The following is a 25,533-nucleotide window of genomic DNA, read 5'->3' as shown; positions in this document are numbered from 1 at the left end:
TGTTTAGCATAAAATGGCTTCCTATTTTGCCATTGTACATCTGTAGAAAATCGTCTGGAAGCTGACACTTCACAATAAAATGTAATGATAGGTGATGAATGTATGCTTCAAAAGAAATCACATTTCCCAATGTTAATGATGGAAAGACTTTTCCTTAGCGGTACCCCATGCTATAACCTATAATGTTAATGCAGTTCAGCTCTCAAAATTGTAGCTGGAAAAGCATTTATTTGGAAGTTGAGTAGGAGCTGCTCAGAGTAGTGCATGGTTAATCCAAACTTTGATGTTTTGATAGTTTGCCACAATCTTTTAATGTGTTGTAAATTTGTTTCCAAACTTACTTATATTCATTTGAGAATTTTCACTTTTACATTTGAAACTCTTGCATTTATGCTACCTTGTAAATGCTTTCCACTCTTGCCACATCTTGCGTGATCTCCCTTAAAAAGATCCTGTTCTTTTCTTGATGGTCTTCATTTTCTCACTGTTCCATAATATAAACTTGCCCTGCCAAGAACTGTCAGGGAAGATTTGTTCTTCATTTCCACTACAGATTTCTCAGGTGACTTGCTTTTGGAAATGTTGCATTGACCAGTTTTATGACAGATGTCTCTCACAAAACTAACTTTGGTGGTTCAGTTGCTTCAGAAGTATTGTTTTCTGGATTTTACAAAGTGAATGTTGTTACTGAAAGTCTTAATTCTGTTTGTTCCAAGTTGTGGCAACAGAAAAAATCTATGTAGGTCAAACGCTTCATTGCTGCAAATTCACTAGTAATAACAGAATTTAGCTGTGTTACCGTATAATGAGGTCACTTGCTACTTGGATGTTGAGAAGGACTTGAGGTTTACATGTCTTTGCAAAGAAGCTTTTAAGAAAAACCTTTTTGTCAAATGTGGGATACACTATGATTATACAGAACCCAGTGACTTAATTGAAAGGAGAAGCAACTGTCTTTTATTCTTGTAAATGCAAGATGTAGACAGTACAAAATCTTGGCATTTGGACAAATGTGAGCAGTGATGAAGCTAGAAAGACTGGATGTTTAAGAAGGAGCTTTCCCTCTGTGACCATGGAATACTTTCTGAGAAATTCTGTTCTAGAGGGATTTGTCAATTGCTGGGGGAAGTATAATTTTATCACTATTTTAGATGCCAGAGTCAGTGTAGAAGGCAACTTAACCCATTTTTTAATTGAAGTATTGATTGTAGATGTTAATGACAGAAAGTAGTAGGGGAACTGAATTGACTAGACTGAAAAAATAGGTGAAATGCTGTTTCATGGTCATTCAGCTTCCCTCCTTCTGTCTCTCTTATTATGTGTGATCCCCCCAAGGTGAGTACATTGTGATGTGGGAAGGGAAATCCTAGATCCTTTTCTTCTAGATTCTGTAATGTATCGCTAGTGTACAAGCAAAAGGTTGTACTTTGTGGCAGTGAACTGTTGTATATGTGTACGGGCAAAAATAATTGTAAATCAGTATTAGTCCTGTAATGGACAAGCCTTTTTAATAGAGTTGCTATTGACTAGGGTTTGAACTGAATTGAGGTTTGTAGTACTTGATTGAGGACTGTCCTACAATGAGACTTCTTTCCTTGGCAGAACAGATCTCCAGAGAGAAATAAATGTTTCTTTTTATTGTTGAAGTAGGAAGTTCATGCTTTTGTCAGTTTTCTAAAAAACAGAGTTTAGATGTCTAATACAGGTTTCAAAATTTTATCCTGTTGTTTCTGTTGCTGGCAGGTGTGTTAGTGCTTTCTTCCCCCCCTTTTTTTTTTTGTTGTGAATAACTGTTATCCTTGTATTGGTTCCTCATGTGTTCTTCAACAACAACAACAAAATATAAAGAGGCAATAGCTTGAGTTAGTTCCAAGTTTCTGATTAAGAATCAGAACTACCTAATTTTCTATGAAGTTCACTCTGCTTGTTCTTCACAAAGGTGTATGTGACATTGGGAAGAAACCGCTGCATGTATTTATGTTGTCTGCATCCACACTGAGGAAGTACTCCATTATTTCTGTACTGGTGCATTAAAATGAAGATATTCCTAATACAATCTCATTTTGTACTGGCAAAGCTGTCTTTGCTGATGGCACTTGGCTGCAGAACTAACTTGAGTGATGGGGAATTTTACTGCTGGAAACTGTGTTCACCCTAGGGCACTCCTGCATCCTTTGCTAGGTTGGCTGTTTGGAAAGCTTTTCATGTAAATTCAGTCTCATTTCTTGCTTTTGGAGAGAAGTCACCACCTTCATAGAATTAGATCTATTTTACCCCCCACCTCTGTGTTTGCCATGCTTTTGGGTGTGGGGTGGTGCTTTTTTTGTGTTGGTGTGTGTGTTTGATTTTTGGTTTTTGATGGGTTTGGGTTTTTTGTTAGGTTGTTTTTTTAATAGGTAAAATGCATTGGGTTTGAATCAGGAGTCTAATTTCTATTTAATTTTGAACTCTTTCACTAGGCTGAAGGAGGGATAAGAAGAGAGGTTGGGGCAGAGAAAACATAAGCAGGAATTTAAACAGATGAAAGCAGATCCATTGCAAAAGGCTGATGAGGTTTGGATGCAGTAACTCACTTGCCCTTTTGACCTCGTATGATTGTTTGAGGTTGGTATGGCCTTTGAGTTGTATTCTTATTGTAAAGTTTAATTTGGAGTGCCGTTTTTGTCAATTCCTGACATGGAGGAATGCTGTGACTAGGGTTTTGTTTTGTTTTTCAGTAAGTTGAACAGTTAGAAAGGTAGTGAAACAGAATTAACAGTTCAGTAGAATGGATTTAGGTAGCCTCACTTCTGAGTGCTTTTCTTCTTACATAATGAGCAGATCCTTTCATTCTTAGTGGTTTACAGTTCTTTGGCCCTCCCAGAAAGATTTTTTTATTTTCTTTAGAAGCACACTTGGTACCACTGTGCTGATGTCAAGAAAAAATAGCCATATTGTTGTTTGTTTGATGAGAAAGGAAATGAGAAGGACAAACCATAATAATGATATTGGATAATAATAATATTGGATACACTTGTTTATATATGTAGTCAACTTGTGTTCTGACATTGACTCTTGTTTTACTGCCATTGGGCAAATTAATAGTTCATGCATTTATAGTGAGAACAGTATTAACATCCATAGGAACTTGTAAATATTTAAGGCAAGCTTAGTGTAATTTGCTGTGAGGCTCTGTGTTGGTGACAGGTAGGGATTTTGGAGTTCTTTGTGTTTCTTAATGGTTTTTGTTTTTTAATTATTGGGAGGTTGGGTTGTTATTTTTTTAAGTATCTTCTAACTAATCCAGGAAGGAATAAAAAAGGTTGTTTTTACTGTAGGCTGTTGCTAGCCTAATTTTGCTGTCGAGTTAGCTGTGTCTGTAAGTGTTGTGTGGCTGACCAGAAGGCTTTGAAGAACTTGCTTATATTAATTTATGTGAGTGGAAATACACTTCTAATTCAAGGGATTAATTTTCTACAGAGAACCTCTGAGTATTAGGTGAAATACTTTGTATGCTAAAGTATACAGTTTTGCTGGTATAGGCTGAATTTCTGTTAGGAGCATTCTACTAGTGTTGTGTGCTTATATGCCTGTAGTGATTAATTGTTGTATATGGTCGGGTTATAGAGTTTTGGGCTTGGTCTGTGAATTCAAACTGGTGTGTTGAAATGTGTTACTCCATCTCTAGTTTGATTTTGTGTGTATAAATAACACTGGGAGCTCTTTTTACTGCTGCTGCTATTTTCATTTTGCTGATCTCTCTGCATCAGACATGTTCTCTCATTATTTTCTGAGCAGTCAGGTTAGTTGTACAATAAGTCTGAGACAGGCATTGAGCCTGAGATCTCATCTGTCATACTGTAATAGTGTTCTTATTTTAATCTAAAGGGAAGGGGGAACCACTAAAACTTGAATGAGTAAGGATTTGAGCCCTACACGTGGCAAGAAATTGATCTCTTGTTGACAGTTGCTGACGCTGCCTACATTAGAATTAGGGCAAAAATGGGTTTTGTTCTTCTCAGTAACTGTTCATTTCAGTTGTGCTGTTTGTAAAATTGTTAAAATGACTGTCCTTACACTTGCATCTGATTATTTTTTGACACTGATTCATGGCACCTGTTGCTAAAAGCATGTGTCAGTAAGAGTCAGTGTTTAATGTTGATGGCAACTCACTTTGGTTTAGTGCCTTTAGCTGTAGTACATTCTTCCTCAAGCTTAGGTGAGGTTATATTCCACATGCTTTTTTGGCTTACTAAAACTTTCACTGACTGAGACTTGTAGTGTCAGAAATACTACAAACTGCACTGCTCTCTAATCTTTAATGGCTTCTGGTAATTTTCTAGGGCTTAAAAAATAGTGAAATAGTGGTCTGGTCTTCAAGGTCTGTACCGAAATATAATTACAACCTTGGATCGCATATTAGCAATGAGATTTGCCACAGAAGTGGGGGGGGGAGGGGGGTTGGGGTTTTTTTGTTTTGTGTTTTTGTACTTTTTAGGTATAACTATGGATACACCCAATACGTATTTTTCTGTTTTCTAACTTGTCCTTATCTCCACAGAAATTACTGTAGTTATAGAGAGAGCTTGATTTACAATGGGGGACGACAGTGAGTGGATGAAGCTGCCCATTGATCAGAAATGTGAACACAAGGTAGGAAATCTTGGATTTGGCTTGCTGTGTATCTCTGCTTCTGGTGATTTTGTAGTGCTTCTCTATCTAAATACACCATAGTTAGGTAATCTTGACAGCTGCATGGTGTGAGTATTAACAGCTCTGAAACTGCATCAGCTCTATCCAACCTACAGGTCGAATAACCTTTATTAAGCAGATTTTAGTAGCATGGTATGGCGTAAGCTTGTGCACTGAAAGATCGGTTCGCTCATTCACGTGGAGAAATTGCTCATCTGTAGCTGCAGCTATTGTTGGGCTCCCACCTCCTCATTGGTGGTTGCTAGAACTTAGGAAGAGCAGTGGGGAAGACTGGCATCTCTCTATCCAGGTCATTCTTGGCAGGAGAAAAACAAGTATTTTGTCCTGTTGCATGTTATTAATATAGACATTGAGGAGAAATCTGCAGGTGCCAGCTTGATGAGTATACTTTCAAGTATGGTTGAAGAGCTTTGTGAGATTGGTGAGTTAAGGTTGTACTAGCACAACATTTAAATGTCCAATTTCTGCTTCCAGCTATGGAAAGCCAGATTAAACGGTTATGAAGAAGCCCTGAAGCTCTTCCAGAAGATAGATGATGAAAAGAGTCCTGAATGGTCCAAGTATCTTGGATTGATAAAGAAATTTGTGACTGACTCCAATGCAGTGGCTCAGCTGAAAGGACTGGAAGCAGCTCTTGCTTATGTTGAAAATGCTCATGTAGCTGGGAAGTAAGTAGCCTTTCCTTGCTGCTCTTAGGCTGTTAGGAGAGTTTAATGTGCCTCTCTGAGAAAGGCTGCAGCTGCATGTAAATTGTGCAGTGGCCACTAACAATTCTGATCTCTCTCATTAAGAGCAGATCTTGCTTTCTAATCCAGAGAACTTGCCAAATGACAGGCTTTCCTTGTGGATGGCCTCCATGTGCATATTAATTTGTCACAAATTGCTTGCAGTGTTCTAAGAAACTATTGAAGGCGCTAGTAAAAATTTCTGAAATGGCAAAAAAAGTAAATCAGTAATGTGGTGGTGTAAGTGCTATGAACTGGAATCTCTGTTCTTGTGTGATTGAAACAGTCTTACCTGTACAGGAAGGAGCCTTTTTTTCAGGTGGATGTTTGTGTAATTCATACATGAAATAAAATGTAGTTAGGTTTATATGATGTTGCATCCAGCATAACCAATATGAATCTCCATACCTGCCAATTTCTTCACTGGATGTTTTTTAGTACTTCTCTGTTGTCTAGCCCATGAAATAGGCCATACTGAGGGTGAAATAAAAAGCACATAATAGGCTAGATTAGTGCTTTTGTCCACTGACTTTGTGACCTGATTAAATGAATAAAAGTCTTACTTAAAAACAAATAAACCCAAAGCTTTGTTTAAAAATCTAACAACCTTGCACACTCCTTGACTTAAAAGTGATGTAAATGATTTTGTTTATCTGAAGCTTGGAACGATATGTGAAATACTGTCCTGGGATTATGTACTGATACAGATAACATATTGCAACGTATACAAATCCAGGACATGGCATTTTTGTGAACCTCAACTAGAGAATGTTAATACACTCCTGAGAACGTCTACTATTCACTGGTGTAGTCTGGTGTTAGAATCATGTTAACTATGATCTGTGTTCTTTTAATTAAACCAGATGTCAAAGTCATCCCTTACAAAAGGTTATTTCCCTGAAGGTTATCTTAAGATGTAGTCCCTTTTATGTGAAGACTTGTTGGGTTTTAATCTGGTTTCAGTGTTGCGTGTGTTTTTTTTCTGTAGATAATGATGTAGAACACTTAATTCACGTAAATGTTTCAAAAGTAATACTCTCTCACCTTTCAGGACAACAGGAGAAGTAGCATCTGGAGTTGTAAATAAAGTGTTCAATCAGCCAAAGGCCAGAGCAAAAGAGCTGGGTCTAGATATATGTCTAATGTATATAGAAATTGAGAAAGGAGAGGCAATACAAGAAGAATTATTAAAGGGTCTGGACAACAAGAACCCGAAAATCATAGTAGCATGTATAGAGACACTGAGGAAAGCACTAAGGTAAGCTTTTATAGTTCATGGTGTTTTTTGTGGTTTTCTTCTTTGCTTTTTCCTCACCCCAGCAATATGTGGAGTCTAATTTTATTGCTTAAGTTTTTAGCAGGCCCTTGTTATTGTTGAGTAGAATGCATCTTTCCTGAACTGGTATTTTTTGGCAACAACAGTTGACAGCATCATAGGATCTGTTAGATGTGAGGGTTGTCGATGTTGTACAAGCCTCATCTGAATCTCTTTTCATTCATGGTAACTGTTTACCAAACTTGCATTTCCCAGCCTCTGAAAGAAGGGCAAGATTAGTGAGTCTTGTTACAGACTGTGAAGCTTCTCTTCTGAGTATCTGTAATAAACTCACTGATGTGAAAACTAAAATGTAGTTTGGTTTTTTGGTTTTTTTTAAACCACTGTTTTCTTCACTGGTGTGGACATGTTTAATTGGGTACACAGTGTGTGTTTTTAGAAGAAGAAAAAGAAAACCAAGCTCATTGCACAGTAAGCTTCTATTGTCTATATAATAATTCCTTTATTGACCAGGAGAGCTGCTAGTACTCCCTAAAAATCAATTCCAATTTAAGATGCTGTAGTAGGCTTCAGTATTACATTATTTTTTGGTTCCACATCAAGTTTGTTTGCTGCCTTTGAGTGAAAAATGCTAGGGCTTTATGAAATTCTTACACTTGGTGTATATATAGTTTACTGACCATTAGGTGTTTTTTTAAAGGAAACAGGTAATTGTGGAATTTATGGACAAAACACTTCTTTCTGAGTAAAGTAGCTCACGTGAAAACTGTATCATTTATGTGGAGAGTGCCTTATGCTGTATTTCTTTTAGAGAACTTGCTGAGGCATACATGGAGATGATCCTTGTTAAACTAATTGTTTCAGGCTTTGGTAATGTCAAAATAAAGCTTTGGGCTTAACACATTACCTATGATTCTGCTATGTGAAACTACTGTCCTATATTTAAGAACATATTTTAGCTATTTAAAATTGCTTATCTAGTTAAATGTCCTTTTAACACTTTTAACAGTGCAGTGTAATTAGAAACCTGCATAACCTTCCTCAGTATCTTTCAACTAACTACTTCTGTAAAATGTGCCACATCTGTTTCGTTTTTTTTTTTCCTTACATGTAGTATTTTATTATCTTTGTGATGTTAAGATCAAATACTCTCATGCAGCCCTCTTGGCTTAAACTGCCATCTTCTGCTTCTGAGCTGTGTTGCTACTTAAATTTTTCTTATGCTTTGGTAGGCTTTCTGCATTGATAACAAAATTTGTCTATGTTGTACCTAGGTGGGTAGCTTGAATGCATAACTAGTTTAATTTCTGGTATTTTCTGTCTTGTGCTAAGGTTTCTGTTCTTTCTTGTTACATAAATTAGATTATATGAATTAGATACTGATAAGTTCGCATAGGCACTTTTCCCAAATGCTCTCTTTTTGAGTCATGATAGAAAAATTGAATTATTGGGCAACTTATTGTTCACATAAACTGTGCTATTTCCAAGACCTCTTGAAGGTTTTTGTACTTAGTATGTTTTATAGTTGGTGTTGAAATAAAATTATGTGCACTAGAATTTGCAGAAAGTGAGACATGTAGATTTTAGTTCTTGAGCAGCCTTTTTTGCTAGCTTTTTTATGTGGAACTTGAATTGGAGGGAACCATAAGAAAGTGTGGTGGAAAAAAATTAAGAAGAAGAAATGTTTCTGAAGCAAAAAATTTATTGCTTTTGAGGTGATTTACTTATGATGCCTTAGTAACTACAGCGGTTAACTTTACTATGAGTTTGAAAAGAAAGTTCTTGTGTTCTCATTCATCAGTGATTGAAATAGGAAGTTTCGTGTATTAAGTGCAGTAGCATGTAGAATCTCCCGTCAAGGACGGGTGATTGGCTGGGGAAACTTGTTTCATGTGTTCTTTCAGTAGCACATATTTCAACACGTGTTTTCTGTGAAGATGACCCAAGCTCACTCTATTATCTGGTCCAACAAGTGGAAAAGTGACTAATGCTTTTACTGCAGTTTGCTTCCAAGGATAGACAAAGGAGATTCTATTCTGATTTAACAAAAAAAAAAAAAAAGTAGGTCATACAAATTTTGGTCTAAGGACAGCTTCTTTCTTTCTTCTCTTTTTGTTTTTCCCCCCCCGGCAAGGGAGCCGATTTAAGCACCAGATTAGATTAAGTGCTTTGAAGTAATATGAGAGGCCTGATTTTTATAATTCCAAACTGGGTGTGGAGGTTAATTTTGATAGGGCATGTATTCTTTAAATCGTACATCATCTCAAAATAATATGTATCATAATGGTTTGAGTAAATAACAAAATTGCTGAATGTGCACTGTAAGACTTTCATAGACTGTTTTTTAAAAGATTATTTATTTGTGGATTGCTCCCTGGTTCCTGGACACTGATGCTATTCTGTGTGTTTAACTTTCAGTGAATTTGGTTCAAAGATAATCTCACTGAAGCCAATCATAAAAGTATTGCCGAAACTTTTTGAATCTCGGGAAAAGGCTGTTCGAGACGAAGCCAAGCTCCTTGCTGTGGAGATCTACCGTTGGATAAGGGATGCTTTGAAACCTCCATTGCAGAACATAAATTCTGTTCAGGTAGGCAGAAGTATTTCTGTATCCAAACATTTGATCAAACACTTTGATGGTCATCCTCCCTGATTCTGTGGTGTTAGGCATTCTTACAGTCAAAACTGGAATGTGTTTTTTTAGATCCATGTAACTTCACCCAAAATGTTGGTCACTCTTTGTCATTTGTAAGGAAATTTTAACAATGTTTTGTTGCTCTGAACATACATGAAGTTGTGGGGTGAAGTGTCATACTGAAACTGAGGATAGAAATTGAGCAGTAGAATGGTTGCCCTTATAAAAGACCCTTGAACTGAAAGTCTTCAAGTCAATCATTTTCATTCTCAGTTTCCTTTTTTCCTGAAGTTTTTTCCTCTATGCATCTGTTCATACTTGTTTGATGATGCTGAAGATGTGACTGTTGCCCTTCAGGAAGTGGCATTGCATTATGATAGATAGACTATTTCATAATTTTAAAACTTTATAAATTATGCATCCTTTCCTCCTACCCACTTGAGTTAATTGTGTTCAGGTGGAAAGCAGTAGCTTGCTTCAAAAGGGCATGGTTAAAAAAAACCAAACTGTTTCATCAAATGTAGCTCAGTATGTGTGTTTCATCTCAGTTTTAGTGTGTAATAATAGCATGGCTGTAAAGGAAAGCTTCCTTCATGTTCAGCCATTTTTATTTCAAAGTGTCTACAGAGGGCCACACCATTCTGACTGTTCTACAGTTTGTTCTTACATAAATGCTTTGGAATAGTATTCTGTTCTGTGGATATACTTAGTCAAAGACTTCTGAACAGTGAAATGAAGTCACTCCTTTAGTGGCAGAAAAAAAAACTTTAAAGATAGTGCTATCTTGGTTTTGAAATGGGAAAACTGTAATGGGTTGCTTGTCTTGAAATATGTGCATAATGTCTCTGATACAATGACTCTTTTCCCTTTTGGCAGCTAAAAGAACTGGAAGAAGAATGGTTCAAAGTGTCATCAGCTGCTCCTAAGCAGACCAGGTTCCTGCGTTCCCAACAGGAGCTGAAAGCAAAATTTGAGCAGCAGCAGGGACTTGGAGGAGATGCAGATGGAGGTAAACTTCAATCTCTGAACTCAATTGGCAAGTACATTACTTGTATATAGTTTGTGAAGGAATGCTTTAAATTGTAAAGGAGCTTTTACTCAAGCTGGTGCAAAACGTGGAGTGCACTACACAAGAAGAAAATGTCTGCAGGAGGAAGTTTAGATGAAAGAGTATCTGTCTTTTGAAATAGCAAAATCACAGCTGTTTATAGCACTTTCTAAACAATGAGCTTTAGGTGGTGCTCTAGTCAAAATTTTGTGTCACTCTGCTTATATATTTCTCTCTCCTGGTTGCAGGAGGTGATGATGAAGAAGAGGCGGTACCGCAAGTAGATGCATATGAGTTGCTTGAAGCTGTAGAAATTCTTTCCAAGCTTCCCAAAGATTTCTATGAGAAAATAGTAAGCATAAACTTAAATACTACCTGTTAATTCTATGTGTAGCTGATGAGTCTGAAGACTTATGGGTATTCTGCAATGTGTGCTTTAGTGCTGCATGGATAATAACAGACTAGTGTTAATAAAATATAGACTACCACAAATAAGTCCTAAAGTTGAGCTTAGTGGCAAGAAAGCCGTAATTTTAAGGGGCTGAGGTATGTCCTGGGAAAAGATTGTATTTCATATTTCATTGTAATTACTGATGTTGAACTGTAGGGAGACCTTGATTTTCTCAGGATGGAATAAAAGTTTTTAATCTATGGTTTGTGGCAAGTGTGCTTCTCCAGAACTGTTCCTGTTTATAGATTTAATGTAAATTATTTGCTCTGCAGGAAGCAAAAAAGTGGCAAGAAAGGAAAGAAGCTCTAGAGGCTGTTGAACTGCTAGTGAAAAATCCCAAGCTGGAATCAGGAGACTATGCAGACTTGGTGAAAGTTCTCAAAAAGGTAATAAATAAAACCCAGAGTGCACATACAGTTTAATATTTGTTTGTAATTTATTTGTATGATAGTTTAAAAGTTTGAGTTGATATAATACTCATGAGTAGAAAATTACTAGCTGGAACAGTTGTGAGAATAACCCAATATGTGGCCCACTGACTACTGTAAGACATTATTTTCTGTCTCTGAAACTTGGATTTTCTCTTCAGGTTGTTGGAAAGGATACAAATGTTATGTTAGTTGCTTTGGCTGCCAAATGCCTTGCTGGACTAGCTACAGGCCTCCGAAAGAAATTTGGACAGTATGCAGGGCATGTAAGTAAGAGTATATACTTTTTTTCCTGATTTTATTGATGCTGGACACCTTCTTTCCCTTTCCCTTTTCACTGTCAAGCCTTGGTATTTATGAAAGGTATTCTTTGTACAATTAGAAATGCTTACCTACCCCTTAAAAGAGTAAGCATTGAAATACTTGCCTAGGTCTTTGCAGCTTAAGTTTGAAAGGACCTTCTTCGTTCATATTCAGCAACGTGAAACTTTCTGTTGCGTTATAAGTCTTCTGTACTAAGAAAATTGAATTGCTGTGTCATGAAATGAACTTTATTTACATTACCTCATCCTAGAGATACCCCCACAGGAATGCGTTTGTAGGGCACAGTGGAAAAAACAGCTTCTAAATCAGAGCTCTACTTAGCACCTCCATGGTGTATGTTTTATGATGGTTGGGTTTTTTGAATGTTGGGGGATGGTAGGTGGTGAGCATTCTGTTTCTTTGTTGCCTGGGTTTTGTGGGGGTTCTTGTCTGCTTTAAATAGCCAAAAATTCTGAGATTTTTAGTACCAAAATGTTCTGGTGATCTAGCTTAGTGCTGTTTGTTCTCTTTTGCTGCTCATTTCTTACCAATAGCTAATATCAGGGGATACAGGGAATCTTAATCAGTAAGTGGAAACAAAGAGAGCTTTTAATGAGTTGCAGTTCTCCCTCATTTCTCAAGCCTGTGTCACTGTGTTCTTTAAACTACTCAGTCAAATTTTTCCTGTGATAAGAAAAAGTAAGTGTTAGAGACAGAGAACTGATGTGCCTGGCTGTTGATAGAGTTGTCTCTGAATTGGGAAGTTGCTGAATCTCACTGCTTCAGAAACATTCAAGTCTCCTGAACTCTGAACAACAGTTTGGACAGTCACTTTCATTCTGAAAGCTGTCTGTAGTTATAAAAATCATTCTTGCATCTGTTTTATAGTTGATTTCTGAAGGTTAACTCTTATAGCTACAGAGTTAGTTACAGAGCCAAGCTTCTAAAATAAGGGTGTAGCTCTGTGGTTGCCAAGCAAATGCTGTTGAGAAGATGACTTTTTCAGTGCTGTAATGGCAGCACTGAATTGCATAATCTCAGTACTTATTTTAGCAGTTCACTTGATTGTTTACTGGATTTATTTACTTGTGAGGGAGATGTAGACCTCTCCTGAGAGTGGGCATTGAAGTGTTATGAAACAGAATTGTTGCTAGAATTATATGATTATAAGCTCTTATTAGTTAAATATAGGACTGCAATGTTAGTCTGCAATCTGTGCTCTAGCAAGAGTAATGAAATCATGCATAGAACCATACTACTCACTGTAATTGAGTACATGTGTACCAGCTTCACCTCTGACTGCATTTGTAGCCCTGGACTAATTTTTCTTCTTTCCCTCTCACATGGGCTATGGCTTCTAACTTCCATGTTAAAAAATGCTAATTCTGGCTGTCAGCATTTTCTAAAACAGAGGCTTCATGATTTTAAATATCTCCTCCTTATGACTTTGTAGGTTGTAGGGGTGTCTAGCACCTTCAATAGCGTGTATGATGGTCTTTGTGGTGCCATCTGTATTATCTGAAGGTTTTTTGAGTTTTGAAGTCTGTGAACTGGGAATTTGGAGGTTGCAGCCCAAAAAAAGATACCACCTGAGCCTAGGTCGTGGTGTGCCACAAGGGGTTGAGATCCCATAGTCAGCTTCTGAGTAGAAGGTGAATCTATTTTGTGTTATGCAAGAAGTTATAACTTCTGTAAAGGATCCAACTGCTTCCAAACTATGAACTGTTGTGTTTGTGCAAATCTTGAAAATAGCTTGCTTTCCACAGTTAAGATCTGCATGTTTCTGGCTCACTGACAGAAGTACTTACTGTGTAACATATTAAAATGGACCTGTTCATATTACTGGCATGTGAGAAAGTCTGCAGTGTAGGGGTTTTTTTGGTTTTTTCCCCCCTTTAATATTTTATGTATTTGTTTTTTCATCAGTGACTGTCTGAGCACCTAGACTAGGTAGAAATTGCTGTCAAATTCCAGTATGGCATAGTTTACTGTCAGATGTGCTTTTTCAAGATGATAGATCTGAAAAATATTGCCGCAAAGGATTCTGGTTGCTTTTGTTAGCTGTGAATCAGATGAGGACTTCTTAATGAGCCATGCTTAGTGCTGTCAGAAAGCTGGGAAAGAGGGGCCAGGTTAAATGCCTTCTTGGATTCTTAGAATACAAGAGCACAGCACTCTTTGTGTTGTGAAATCGTTTATTTACATTCTATTGTTCTGTATTCCAGAGCGTTAATCTGTAATTATCTGTGAATTTGTATGTCTGCCTTTTGTTATGAAATTGTTCAGAAATCTGTATTTGTTAATAGTGACAGAAATGAGTTTAATATCAGCAGCAAGAATAAACTAGTTCAGACTGCTGTTGTGTACTTCTGGAGGGGTACAGCAGGGATGTCTGAATTACTGAATTCTCTGCAAAGTACCGGGGTGCACACTATCAGGCTTTCCAGTTATATTAGTGAAGAGGGGGTTGACATTTTTGTTCCCTTTTCCATAGGTTGTTCCAACAATCCTGGAGAAATTCAAAGAGAAGAAGCCCCAGGTAGTGCAGGCACTGCAGGAGGCCATTGATGCAATCTTTCTTACAGTAAGTAAAAGTGAAAGTTTCCCCATTGTCTGAGAATTGGTCTCTAATTTTGATTTGCTTTTCTCTTTACTGAAATAATGACTTTTTTTATTCAACATTGTAGACCACATTGCAGAACATAAGTGAAGATATTTTGGCAGTCATGGACAACAAAAACCCAACAATTAAGCAACAAACATCCCTTTTCATTGCAAGAAGCTTCCGACACTGCACACCTTCTACTCTGCCAAAAAGCCTGTTAAAACCTTTCTGTGCTGCACTTCTCAAGGTAAAGCAGAAGGAGTTGGTACTTCTCTGGCATTGACTTGGGCAGTGTTGTTGTGAAACATTGGATTGTTTGGGGAGAAAGACCTGAAGGTACTGCAGAGACCAAAGAGTTCTTGTGTGCTGTGTAGCCCTCAGAGTCAGTTTTGACTGATGTCAAACTTGAAGGTGACTGTCAGTCGGGAACAATTCAGTTTCCTTTTTCTTAGCTTTTTTGAAGCTGTAGATTCACTAAGTTTGTAATAGATCAAGGCAGTGATTTACAACTACTGAACTCCCAGACACTGCCACTTGCTTCTTGCACACATCTCCAACAAGTTTTTGTTGGAATGCTGCCATTTACTATGAATAAAAGAACAACTATCATTGACTCATACATGGCAGTGAAGTTCGAGCATTAATCAGTGTAAATGATAATAGTGATGTATACTTTTTTCTTATTGCAAAATAGCCCTTTCCTTGTTATGGGCAATATCCCTGGCTTAAAAAATGGAGATTTGAGCAAGATTGCAGAACTTTAAACTCTTTATGAACTGTCATGATGTTTAAAGCATGAGTGTTCAACCTCTATCTGTGGAAAAGGCGCAAAGATGAGAACATGGCTGTATCTGAGAAAAAGTAGACTTGATCAGTACATAGGAAAACAGAGGGGAGAAACAACGTTTTTCTTTCTGCAGTGGAATGTTAAGGATTATTCTTTGGTAGACTTAGGTTTTAAATAAGGGGAAGGGATTTATATAATAGATGTTTAGATATGGGCCACAAGTCACATGACATAAGTTGTCTTTTCTCTGCAGCATATCAATGACTCTGCTCCTGAAGTAAGAGATGCTGGATTTGAAGCATTAGGCACTGCCTTGAAAGTAGCTGGAGAGAAGGCTGTGAATCCATTTCTAGCAGATGTAGACAAACTAAAGCTTGATCGGGTAAGTATTGTTATAAATGTAAAAAAGGCTCCATTTATCATTTTAAGGTACATCTTAGGCTAGAGAAGATGAAAGATGATGCTTTAGCCTAGTTAATTTCAGCACAGGTTTTTGAAGATGTATTTTTTTTTTACTTAAATTTTATTGATGTTGCAGGGAATCTGAAAATCTTTTCATTCTTACATAAAGCATCTGGCTGTATTGTCTATGAGGTGGGTTGTGAGATTTAGTTGTGGTTTTGGTTGGTGGTATATGGGGTTTTGTTTGTTTTTTGACAGTTTCTCTGTTGTCTGAAACAAGCCTTTAGGTCATAACCATATGGTCTAATTTTTTATTACTACATAAGATTTGGTATTAATGACTTTCCAAGAACAAAGTTGTTATACTTTTGTGTAACCTGACAGGTATGTTGACTGAATGAAGATTTTATAATTTAAGGTGCTCAGACTTAGTCTTAGAGCATCTATAAGTATCAGTAGGATGTCAGTGTTTTCTTTGTATATAAATGCACTTTATTTTGAACTAGGAAAATTATTTTGGCAATACAGTGATGGCAGATACCACTGACTGGTTAACCTTACTATTGGAGGAACACTGGATAACAAAATTTTGTGAAGTAAATGAACTCTTCATACTTTTTCCAGAGTAGTCAAGTTTGAGCCACTGCTGGGAAAGGGACACTCTACATCCAATTGTTGTAGCTAAATAGCTTCTTTCCATTCCCACCTTTCTTTTTCCGTCACTGCTTGACAGATCAAAGAGTGTGCTGAAAAGGTAGAATTGGTTTATGGTAAGAAAACCGGAGCAGCTGAGAAAAAGGAAGGCAAGCCTATTGCTGGAAAGACCACTGTTCTTCCAGGGCCTGGAGGAGATAAAGAAACAAAAGATGCAGCAACCAAACCAGGACCACTGAAAAAAGCATCTGCAGTGAAGGTAAGAGATTGTCTGACAGTCAGTTGTATGTGATTGCATCAAATAGTTACTGCAGATCAAAGGTGGCCTGTTGAATCTCCTTCCACTGAGCTCTCACTGTCGTTTTGCAGGAGTAGGTGAGCCTAACAGCAGAAGGAATCTTGGACTTTCTGGGAGTGTACTTGATGAAATCTCGGTTTTTAATGATACAAACTGTCTTGTCATTTAAGTCTTAATACCAGATTTTGATTCTGAAGTAGTGATAAGACTGGAGGCATTCAGAGGAGCCTCGCATGTAACATTGATGTGCTCTGTGATATGGTAGTACTTGGCTGAAGTCAACATTCCTTATAACTAGCAAGGTTACTAATTAAGTATTGAGTATTTCTTCAGCATCGTTTTTAGTTTGTTCCTTTGTTTATTTTGGAATAATTTGGACTATTAGCCTGCATTTCTCTAATATTCTTTGGATTTTAAAAATCGACTGCAGTAGGTGGTCTTTGTAATATGCTACTTAGTTCTTCAGGTGGGATACCTGGAAGTGAATAGGAGAACAGATAAATTTTTGAAATCTATTGGTACTCAGATAACCTGGGAAAGAGACACCAGTCACAAGTTTAGTATCCAACCAGGATCTGTAGGAGAACATATAGATGAATGCATTATTTCCTGAACTTTCGCAAATACATACATTCTTTCCTTTTTCATCTTTCTTTGTCTTGTACATCCCCGTTATGTTTTGTAATGCCTATAGTCTAAAAGCAATATATTAATTAAATAAGCTCTAACAGAAAACTATCTCTGCCTGCAGTTGTTATGCTATCAAAGAAATACGTATTTTTTTGACATTAGAATATAGCAGTGTAGTGTAGGAAAGATAGCAGTTCTTTTGATACCTGTGCTAGAGACTATTTCATCTTGGCTAACTTGTCCATTAACTTTCTAGGCTGGGGCCCCACCGAAGAAAGGCAAACCAGCTACAGTTGCAGGTACAGGAGGTGCTGGGGCTAAAGGCAAGAAGGGTCCTGAGACCAAAGAAATATTTGAGTCTGAGCTCTCTGTGAGTATTCTGCTGTTCTCTGAAATACAAAGCCTGCTGTGATTGCAGCTTTGGTTTATCAGTTCTTCAGGTACTTGAAAATTTTTCACTGAGATTGTTTTCATTAGGAGAAGGGAAAGCAATACGTATAGATTTTATAACTGGTGAAATGGACCTTTGGTAATTACACCTGTTCTTTAGGCTCTTGTTGGCACAGTAAGCAATAAATCATGATTATAGCCTTATAACAGGGTATACTGTTGTCTCTGAAGTAGGAAAAGATGAAAAAACCAATGATACTTCATATGTAATTTAGGACACATTATTTACTGAAGGAGTCTGTTATTAAAAGCCTGAGAATACATTATTCTGGAGTTTACATTGAAATCTGAAGTGAAATAAAGTAACAATTAAATGAACTGATACAAAACTGTTCTGTGCTGTTCATATTAAGTTACATTTCAAAAAATTACTGAATTCTGCATGTTAGCTGGGCATCTACCTACTTTTCTTGGTAGGGAACCAGGTACACTCAGGTATCTATAGGTCAAAGAGTAACAAAAACCTACTAAAGCTTTGCTAGATGTATCTGCAAGTTTTTTGGACTGTCAGTCCAAACCATAGTTGTATTTGGAGTATTCCTTAGAATGAGTAACTTCCATTGTGTATCCAGTTTATATTGCTAGTTTATACAGTAGAAAATGAGAATACAGTTCCTGAAGGTGATGCAAACAGCAATGAAACAAGGGAAGTTTTTATCACTAGATAACTTTAATTTTCCATTTTGCTAAAATGGAGACTGAAGATAGGTCTTCTCCTGTTTGCCCTCATCAAGTGCTGATTCGTTGTTGACAGTGTTTATTCAGACTTGATCCAAAATTACCTTGCAAATTTTAGGTTGCCTCTGCTTGATTCTTTAAGCAGATAGTTGGTATTAAAGATTATTTTTGACTGTCTGCACAGTTTCTCATACTTTCCAGGGATTACTTTTCTGTTGCAGTGCAATTTAGCAGCTTTCTAAACCCCTAAGACCCCTAAACTATAATCTATTCTAAAATCTTTCAATCTACAACAGAACCTGTTTTATAATTCGTAAATGCGCACCAAATACAAGGGTCAGTCCACTATATTACCTGTCCTTAGGGTTGCTGCTCTCCTCTGAAGGGATACAGTGGAGTGTTAACCTTGTTCTGATCTGCCTGCAGATAGAAGTATGTGAAGAGAAAGCTGCTGCTGTCCTTCCAGCTTCTTGTATCCAGCAGTTGGACAGTGGTAACTGGAAAGAGAGGCTTGCCTGCATGGAGGAGTTTCAGAAGGTATGTTTGTAATGGTTGATAAGAGGCAGTAGGGAAAGAGAAAACAAGTATTGATTTCTTCAGCTCTTTAGGCCTGGTAAGTCTTGTGAAATACATACTAGCAGTAGTTGTATGTCAGCACTTCTGATGGATAAAACAATACTTGCAAAAGCCAAGTGGCTTATATGGTTTAAATTCCATAACAATAGTGGAGTAAGTATTTTATCTTAATGTAGGTAGTTGTGCTTTTGTCAAAAACACTTGTATTTTGACCAAGGATACTTAGAGGTCTTTTTAAAACTCCAAATAGTTCTAAAGCTTGGTCTCAAAGATAGCTAGATTTAAACAAAAGGTTTTGCAATGACTAGGCCAAATCTGTTGCAAATAATTTCCTGGTGTTTGTGTATTAGGTAGCGATTGATTATAATCAACTATGTGCCGGCTGACATGTTTGTTTAGAGTCTTATACAATACTAGCAGTCTCTGCAGCTGGTGGAAAGTGCTTCATGTAGTCACAAACAAAAAAAAAAAAGCATCACATGCCACTCAGAAGGTATCCATCAGACAACCTTTGAGAGTTCACATTCAAAAAAGCTTCAACTGTAGATGTACAGGTAGTTCATACCACTTCACCAGTACAGTTGTGACTGAGTTTTTAATATTTTAGTGGGAAAAGTGACTAACTTCAATTAGGAAATGATGACTGGCTGCATTGAAATGCTGCTGCAGAAGCCTACTTTATTCAAATGTTGCCATTTCAGTTGAATGAATAAGCCTAACAACGGCTAAACCCCAGTAATTTAGATCATATTCAGGCTTAATCTCTGCTGTGTAGTCAGCATTCCAACATGAAAGGTGCGTAATATACTTCCTCTTAAAAAACAAAAGCAGCCTTTTGAGGGGCAGGTGGGTTATTTGGGGGTGTTTGTTTGTTTTTAGTTAAGTGTTAAATTCCCATGGTTGGAATGGCCAATAGTGATTTTAAGGAAATTTGTTAAAGAAGATTAAAGGAGTAGTGATGTGAATGCTGTAGGTTAAATATTGGCTCAGTACCTCAAGATCCTTGTAAAAGAGGCTCTTCAGGTAAGTTACTATGCTGAGAATTTCTGCAATTTAATTCAGTATTAAGAAAATACTTAGAGGACAGTTGAGAACTTCTGTTTGAGTTTTGTATAATTTGTGGCCCACTGGCTAACTTCATGTTTATACTTTAGGCTGTTGAGCTTATGGAGAGAAGTGAAATGCCTTGCCAAGCTCTAGTAAGAATGCTGGCCAAGAAACCTGGTTGGAAGGAAACAAATTTTCAGGTAATGCATTATCCTTCAGTAAGTAAACAGTCCATCTTTTGTTAATATAATTAAGTGGTTTCCAGCTAAAGGGCTATAAGTGCGTATATCACTGTGGCCACAGTTCTATCTGTAATCAATGAGAATATAAACTCTCAAACTGGATTTTATTTCTGTTGGGATTTGAGACTTGAATGTCATCTAAGATATCTAAGGATTGTCTTTAGATGTGTGTGTATACATGTGCATATATATAAGCATATGTGTGTGTGTATATAAGTTCTAAAAGTAGATAATGGCAGCCCAGTATTTTGGTGTTGTGTATATATAACAATATGTATTTGTGTATGTACACAATTTTTGTATATAATCACACAAAACACATATACGTATGTGTATAAAATATCTGTGTACGTAAATACTTCTACGTATTCAAATGTGTATATGTACACAAATAAAAATTTTGTGGATATGTTTGTGTTTACCCACAAATACATGTAATTCTTATGTGTATCTATAGATCTATAGAATAAGAAAAATTAGTCTAAAATACACAAAGACATGAGTAACTTTCTTGCTGTTACGGACATTGCAGGTGATGCAGATGAAACTGCATGTAGTTGCTTTGATTGCACAGAAAGGAAACTTCTCCAAAACTTCAGCACAGGTTGTGCTGGATGGCCTTGTAGACAAGGTTGGGGATGTGAAATGTGGAAGCAATGCAAAAGAGGCCATGACAGCAATAGCAGAAGCGTGTCAGTTGCCGTGGACTGCTGAGCAGGTGAGTGAGCAGCAAAAGTATTCTTTCAGTAAATAAAATCAAAATAATATGTGGGGTGTCCTTTCAGTCTGAGGAGTAAATCCCAAATCTTTGGTTTTTCTCTGTTGCATGAAAGTGATTTGTTTGCTCTCGAGATGCTTCATGAGGCAGAAGTTAAATATGTATTCCTTCTAAAATTGAAAATAGAACCATAGGATGGTTTGAGTTGGAAGGGACCTTAAAGATCATCTAGGTCCTCCCCGCACACCATAGGCAGGGATACCTTCTACTAGACTAGGTTGCTCAAAGCCTTATCCAACCTGGCCTTGAACATTGCCAGGGATAGGGCATCCACAGCTCCTCTTTCAGTTCAGATCCATTCCTCTTTGTCCTACCTACCACTGCATGCTGTTGTCAAAAGTTTTCTCAGAGGCCTCCTTCAAGTACTGAAAGGCCACAATAAGATCACCCTGGAGCCTTATCCAGGCTGAAAAACTACAATTTTGTCAGCCTTCCTTCATAGGAGAGGTGCTCCAACCTTTTAATCATGGTGGCCCTGCTCTGTAGTCATTCCAACAGATCCATGTCCTTCCTGGGCTGAAGGCCCCAGAGCTGGATGTGGCACTTCTGGTGGGGTCTCACAAGATCAGAGCAGAGTAGAGGGGCAGAATCCCCTCCCTTGCCCTGCTGGTCACACTGCTTTTGGTGCAGCCCAGGGTGCAGTTGGCTTTCTGGGCTGTGAGTGAACATTGCTGGCTCATGTCCAGCCTCCTTGGAAGGTTTCCCTGACCCAGGTGCAGCACCTTGCACTTGGCTTCTTGAACCTTCTGAGGTTTCCATGGGCTCACTTTTCAAGCTTGTCCAGGTCCCTCTGGATGGCATCCTGTCCTTCAGGTGTCAACTCCACCACTCAGCTTGTTTAATCTCAAACTTGCCCTCAGGATGCCCTCAATCCTTTTGTCTGTCATTTTTGACATTAAATGGTACTGGTCCTAGTGTGGATCCCTGAGGAGTGCTGCCTGTCACTGATGTCCATCAGGACTCTGAGCCATTGACCACTACCCTCCGGATGTGATGGTTCCACAAATTCATTATCCACAGGAGTCCACCCACGAAATCCATGTGTCTCCAGTTTAGAGAGAAGGGTGTTGTGGAGGCCCTTGTCAAAGGCCTGACAGAAGTCCAGATATGTGGTATCTGTAGCTGCACTGATGTAATTGCTCTATCATAGAAGGCCGTGATGTTGGTCAGGGAGGACTTACCCTTGGTGAAGCTGTGCTGGCTGTCTCAATCACCTCCCTCTCCTCCATGTGCTTCTAGGAGGATCTCTTTCATGATCTTCTGAGGCACAGTAATAATGACTAATTATTCAGTGCTTTTTATAGTACTGCCACAGCAGGTACAAATCCATAATAAAGGTGTTGCTGGCTGCCTTTAAGTACTTCAGGAACTTCTGGTTCACTTCGGTTCCAGTTACATCCTGCTACAGTGACACAGTTGCTTTTTTTCCTCTTCTGTTACCCTAGCTTCTTCTGTTCACTTGCCCTGTGTTTTTTGTGGGTATCTTCACTTCTTTATTACAGTGCTCTGTCACCTGCTTTGCCAGTGAAAGTTTATACTTAACTCTCTTCTATTCCAGGTTGTGGCTATGGCCTTCTCTCAGAAGAATCCTAAAAACCAGTCAGAAACCTTGAATTGGCTTTCAAATGCAATTAAGGAGTTTGGCTTTTCTGGGTAAGTCTTTTAAGTGAATTGCTATGAGAAACTTCAAAGAAAATGTTTCTAATCTGGACCTAAGATTCTGTTCATCTGAACTCTAGTTACTTAAACTCTCATGCTAGCCATACTCTTCTAGCTCTTCAGTATATAACTGAAAGTATCTGGCATTACTAGTATGATAGGATGTGATTACCCTACTAGCTGCTTTGTCACTCGACCTCTGAAGAGCATTTGTCTTGAACTTAAGGTACTTCTAGGTGTGGGCTGGGCACAGAGCTGTTGTATTGCATGTCTGTTGCATTCTTTCTACTTGGATATACCTGTACCCAGGTGGACCACTATATTTTATAATTTAAAAGAAAAAACCACAACAACTGAATCTGACAGCCTACAGAAGAGTACATACCAGCATGCCTGTTAATCTCCTTGGAGAGACACTTTGAGGTTGATAACAGGTGGATGAAGTTTTGGGCAACAAAATAGCTGTTGTTATAGCTGGCACTATGAGAGTAAGAAATTAATTCTCCATCAGAACCAGGGATAGCTTTCCTTGATTTTTAATCACTAGTCTTTTAACTGAAAGTGGTCAAGCATATGTAATAGTTTAGTCCTGAGAAAAAAATCTCTAAGCAAGCAGGGAAGACTTCAAATACCTTTATTTGGCTATGGGGGCAGTTACTATGCCTGTCTTAAAATATTTTGTGGCTTTTAAATGGATAGTGACATTGATTAAGTCTGAGAAATAAACTCTTCTTTAGTAAATTCCCCCAGAAAAAATGTATTTACAGCATGGTAATGTGTGTAGATGTGTTACTAGGACAGCAGTTTTTGAGGCTGCACAGAAAATATAGAAGATTCAGGAATTTAAACCTTCCTTCATTTCTCTTGAAAATTTCCTTTTGAAAATTATGCCTTTTTCTGGAAGATCCTGAGACTGACTAACAAAACAGAAAGACCCACCACAACGATAATATACCCCCACCTTTTTTGTGTAGTCATGTTTCAGGTACTTAAAATGTTTTCTAGATTCATTCCTCAACATTTCAGTCCTAGCATTCACATGGGTTATGTAGTTTAAGAAACTTTACAGCTGTGATAATAGTAGGCTTTGATATAAATTGTTTACTGATTGATTTTTCACAATAGGCTATTCTCCAAACTGATCTCTTCCAGTAGTTATTTAAGCAGCTACTACCTACACTGTACCTGTGATGATATTTTATAAGTGTGCCTATCTCCTGCATGTAAGTTAGTTGTGTAAATCTGTCTAGGGGTATCTTTTTTCTTTAACATACTGTGATTTTGTTTGTTGGTGCTGTTTCCTGTGTTGTGTTTTATTTATGGGAGACATCTTTTTTCCACAGATTGAATGTCAAAGCTTTCATCAGTAATGTGAAGACAGCTCTTGCTGCAACTAACCCAGTGAGTAAATTTAGAATCTTAATCCTAAATTATTATCAGTCCTGAATTTGAAGACTGAGTGCTTTTTCCTCTTTCTGGCAGGCTGTGAGGACTTCTGCCATTACATTGCTGGGAGTAATGTATCTTTATGTGGGACCTTCTCTGCGAATGTTTTTTGAGGATGAGAAGCCAGCCCTTCTCTCCCAGATAGATGCAGAATTTGAAAAGGTAGGAAGTGTAGCTCTTGCTACCAAGTGTCATTAAAGCTACTTTGAAACTTAAGTATCTGGAGTCTGTAGAAATATTGTGGTCTAACCCTTGGGCTTGTAATTGAACCATATTCTTTAAGATGGTGCACAAAGGCCACAAATTCAATATGTGTAGCTATCTCAAGTCTTTTTTTTTCATTATGAACTTCAAAAGTTCCTGGGTTTGAATAGTGTAATGTTTTAGAAGTCTGCTGTCCTGAGCCAGTGCATTCGTATCATACAAGTGGTTTTATTTTTAAGGTCAAATGAAAAATTGTAAAAGAGTTGTTTCTGATTTTGTGTTGCTTGCAGATGCAAGGACAGACAGCACCAGCTCCAACTCGTGGCATTTCCAGGCACAGTGTGGGAGGTGGGGATGACGGTGAGGAAGAAGAACAGGAGGAGGTTGGGAATGATGTTGTGGATCTCTTGCCAAGAACAGATATTAGGTAGGTTTGGATTCTACCACCTGAAGATACACTTTCACTGCAATTCAAAACTTTGCATTTATAAATGCTTTCTAAGTAGAAATCTGTGGTGTTAAAGCACTCAAATACTAATAGAGAGATAACTAAGTAAACAGACACTTTACCTGTTTTTCTCTTGCAGTGATAAGATCACAGCGGAGCTAGTGTCTAAGATTGGGGATAAAAATTGGAAGATCAGAAAGGAAGGTCTGGATGAAGTGACAAGCATAATAAATGAAGCAAAGTTCATAGAGCCAAACATAGGAGAACTTCCAGCTGCTCTGAAGGGTCGTCTCAATGACTCCAATAAAATCTTGGTATGTTTTTCAAAATCCTGTTTCAGCTGTTTTCAGCTTAAAACTTAAGATAGTTATGATTCCTTATGATGAACCTTGCTTATTACTGTGTGGCCTGTTTCAATGTCATTAAGTCAGCAGTTGGAAAACAGTGAACTGTGTGTTTCCAAATCATATATTCGCCTATTTTAATAAATATTTCCCTTTTTTTTAAATTTAAAAATGCTTCAAAAGAAAGGGAGATCTACCTTTACACTGAATATAATATAAGGAAATCTTAAAAGAAAAAAGCTTGACTAATTGCTTCATTTGTGAGAAAAGTGAATTGTCCCTTGTTTGAAAATGTTTTTACTTGAAACCTGATTTGCTCAGAATATGGAAGTATTTTTTGTTTTTCAGTGTGGTGAATTTGAAGACTGGAATAGGTGTCATTGATTAGGCATTCTAAAATAAAAGCTCAATATATAGCAGTGTCTCTTTTCCCTGTATAACTTGGAGGTTTTGCACGTCTGCTTGTAACACTGTTTTATTTTAAACCTTTTTCTTTTTGTGCAGGTGCAACAAACTCTGAGCATTCTTCAGCAGCTAGCAACAGCAATGGGCCCCAATATCAAACAGTATGTGAAAAATTTGGGGATTCCTGTCATTACAGTCCTAGGAGATAGTAAGGTAGGACAAGTGTCCAGATCTCTTCGCTTTTTGTGTATCTAAACTATGCCTGAAAGGTGGATGGTAGTTAAAACTTCCTTGGAAGCTTCCAATTTTTTTTTAAAAGTTC

General features: G+C 37.6%; 1 protein-coding gene across 7 annotated transcripts in view; it reads left to right on the top strand.

The window, feature by feature from the left end:
- Positions 1–25,533, top strand: part of CKAP5 (cytoskeleton associated protein 5) — a 53,918-nt gene that overhangs the window by 5,520 nt on the left and 22,865 nt on the right. For 6 of the 7 annotated variants that reach the window (XM_039552452.1, XM_039552447.1, XM_039552449.1 and 3 more), the window contains 22 exons: positions 4,541–4,632; positions 5,167–5,360; positions 6,469–6,675; positions 9,112–9,283; positions 10,205–10,337; positions 10,625–10,728; positions 11,100–11,213; positions 11,417–11,521; positions 14,053–14,142; positions 14,246–14,410; positions 15,204–15,332; positions 16,086–16,265; positions 17,191–17,304; positions 18,489–18,599; positions 19,793–19,885; positions 20,460–20,645; positions 22,264–22,358; positions 23,708–23,765; positions 23,847–23,972; positions 24,305–24,441; positions 24,602–24,776; positions 25,311–25,424. In XM_039552452.1, the coding sequence (XP_039408386.1) occupies positions 4,576–4,632; positions 5,167–5,360; positions 6,469–6,675; positions 9,112–9,283; positions 10,205–10,337; positions 10,625–10,728; positions 11,100–11,213; positions 11,417–11,521; positions 14,053–14,142; positions 14,246–14,410; positions 15,204–15,332; positions 16,086–16,265; positions 17,191–17,304; positions 18,489–18,599; positions 19,793–19,885; positions 20,460–20,645; positions 22,264–22,358; positions 23,708–23,765; positions 23,847–23,972; positions 24,305–24,441; positions 24,602–24,776; positions 25,311–25,424 (2,859 nt within the window). In that variant the 5' untranslated portion in view covers positions 4,541–4,575. Of the gene's footprint in view, positions 1–2,459; positions 2,605–4,540; positions 4,633–5,166; positions 5,361–6,468; positions 6,676–9,111; positions 9,284–10,204; positions 10,338–10,624; positions 10,729–11,099; positions 11,214–11,416; positions 11,522–14,052; positions 14,143–14,245; positions 14,411–15,203; positions 15,333–16,085; positions 16,266–17,190; positions 17,305–18,488; positions 18,600–19,792; positions 19,886–20,459; positions 20,646–22,263; positions 22,359–23,707; positions 23,766–23,846; positions 23,973–24,304; positions 24,442–24,601; positions 24,777–25,310; positions 25,425–25,533 lie in introns of all 7 variants that reach the window. The other variant, XM_039552448.1, reaches the window with a different exon arrangement.

This window comes from Corvus cornix, chromosome 5 (genome assembly GCF_000738735.6).
Source record: "Corvus cornix cornix isolate S_Up_H32 chromosome 5, ASM73873v5, whole genome shotgun sequence".
Classification (NCBI taxonomy): domain Eukaryota; kingdom Metazoa; phylum Chordata; class Aves; order Passeriformes; family Corvidae; genus Corvus; species Corvus cornix.
Note: the sequence above shows the minus strand (reverse complement) of the source record. Positions and strands in the feature narration are given on the sequence as shown.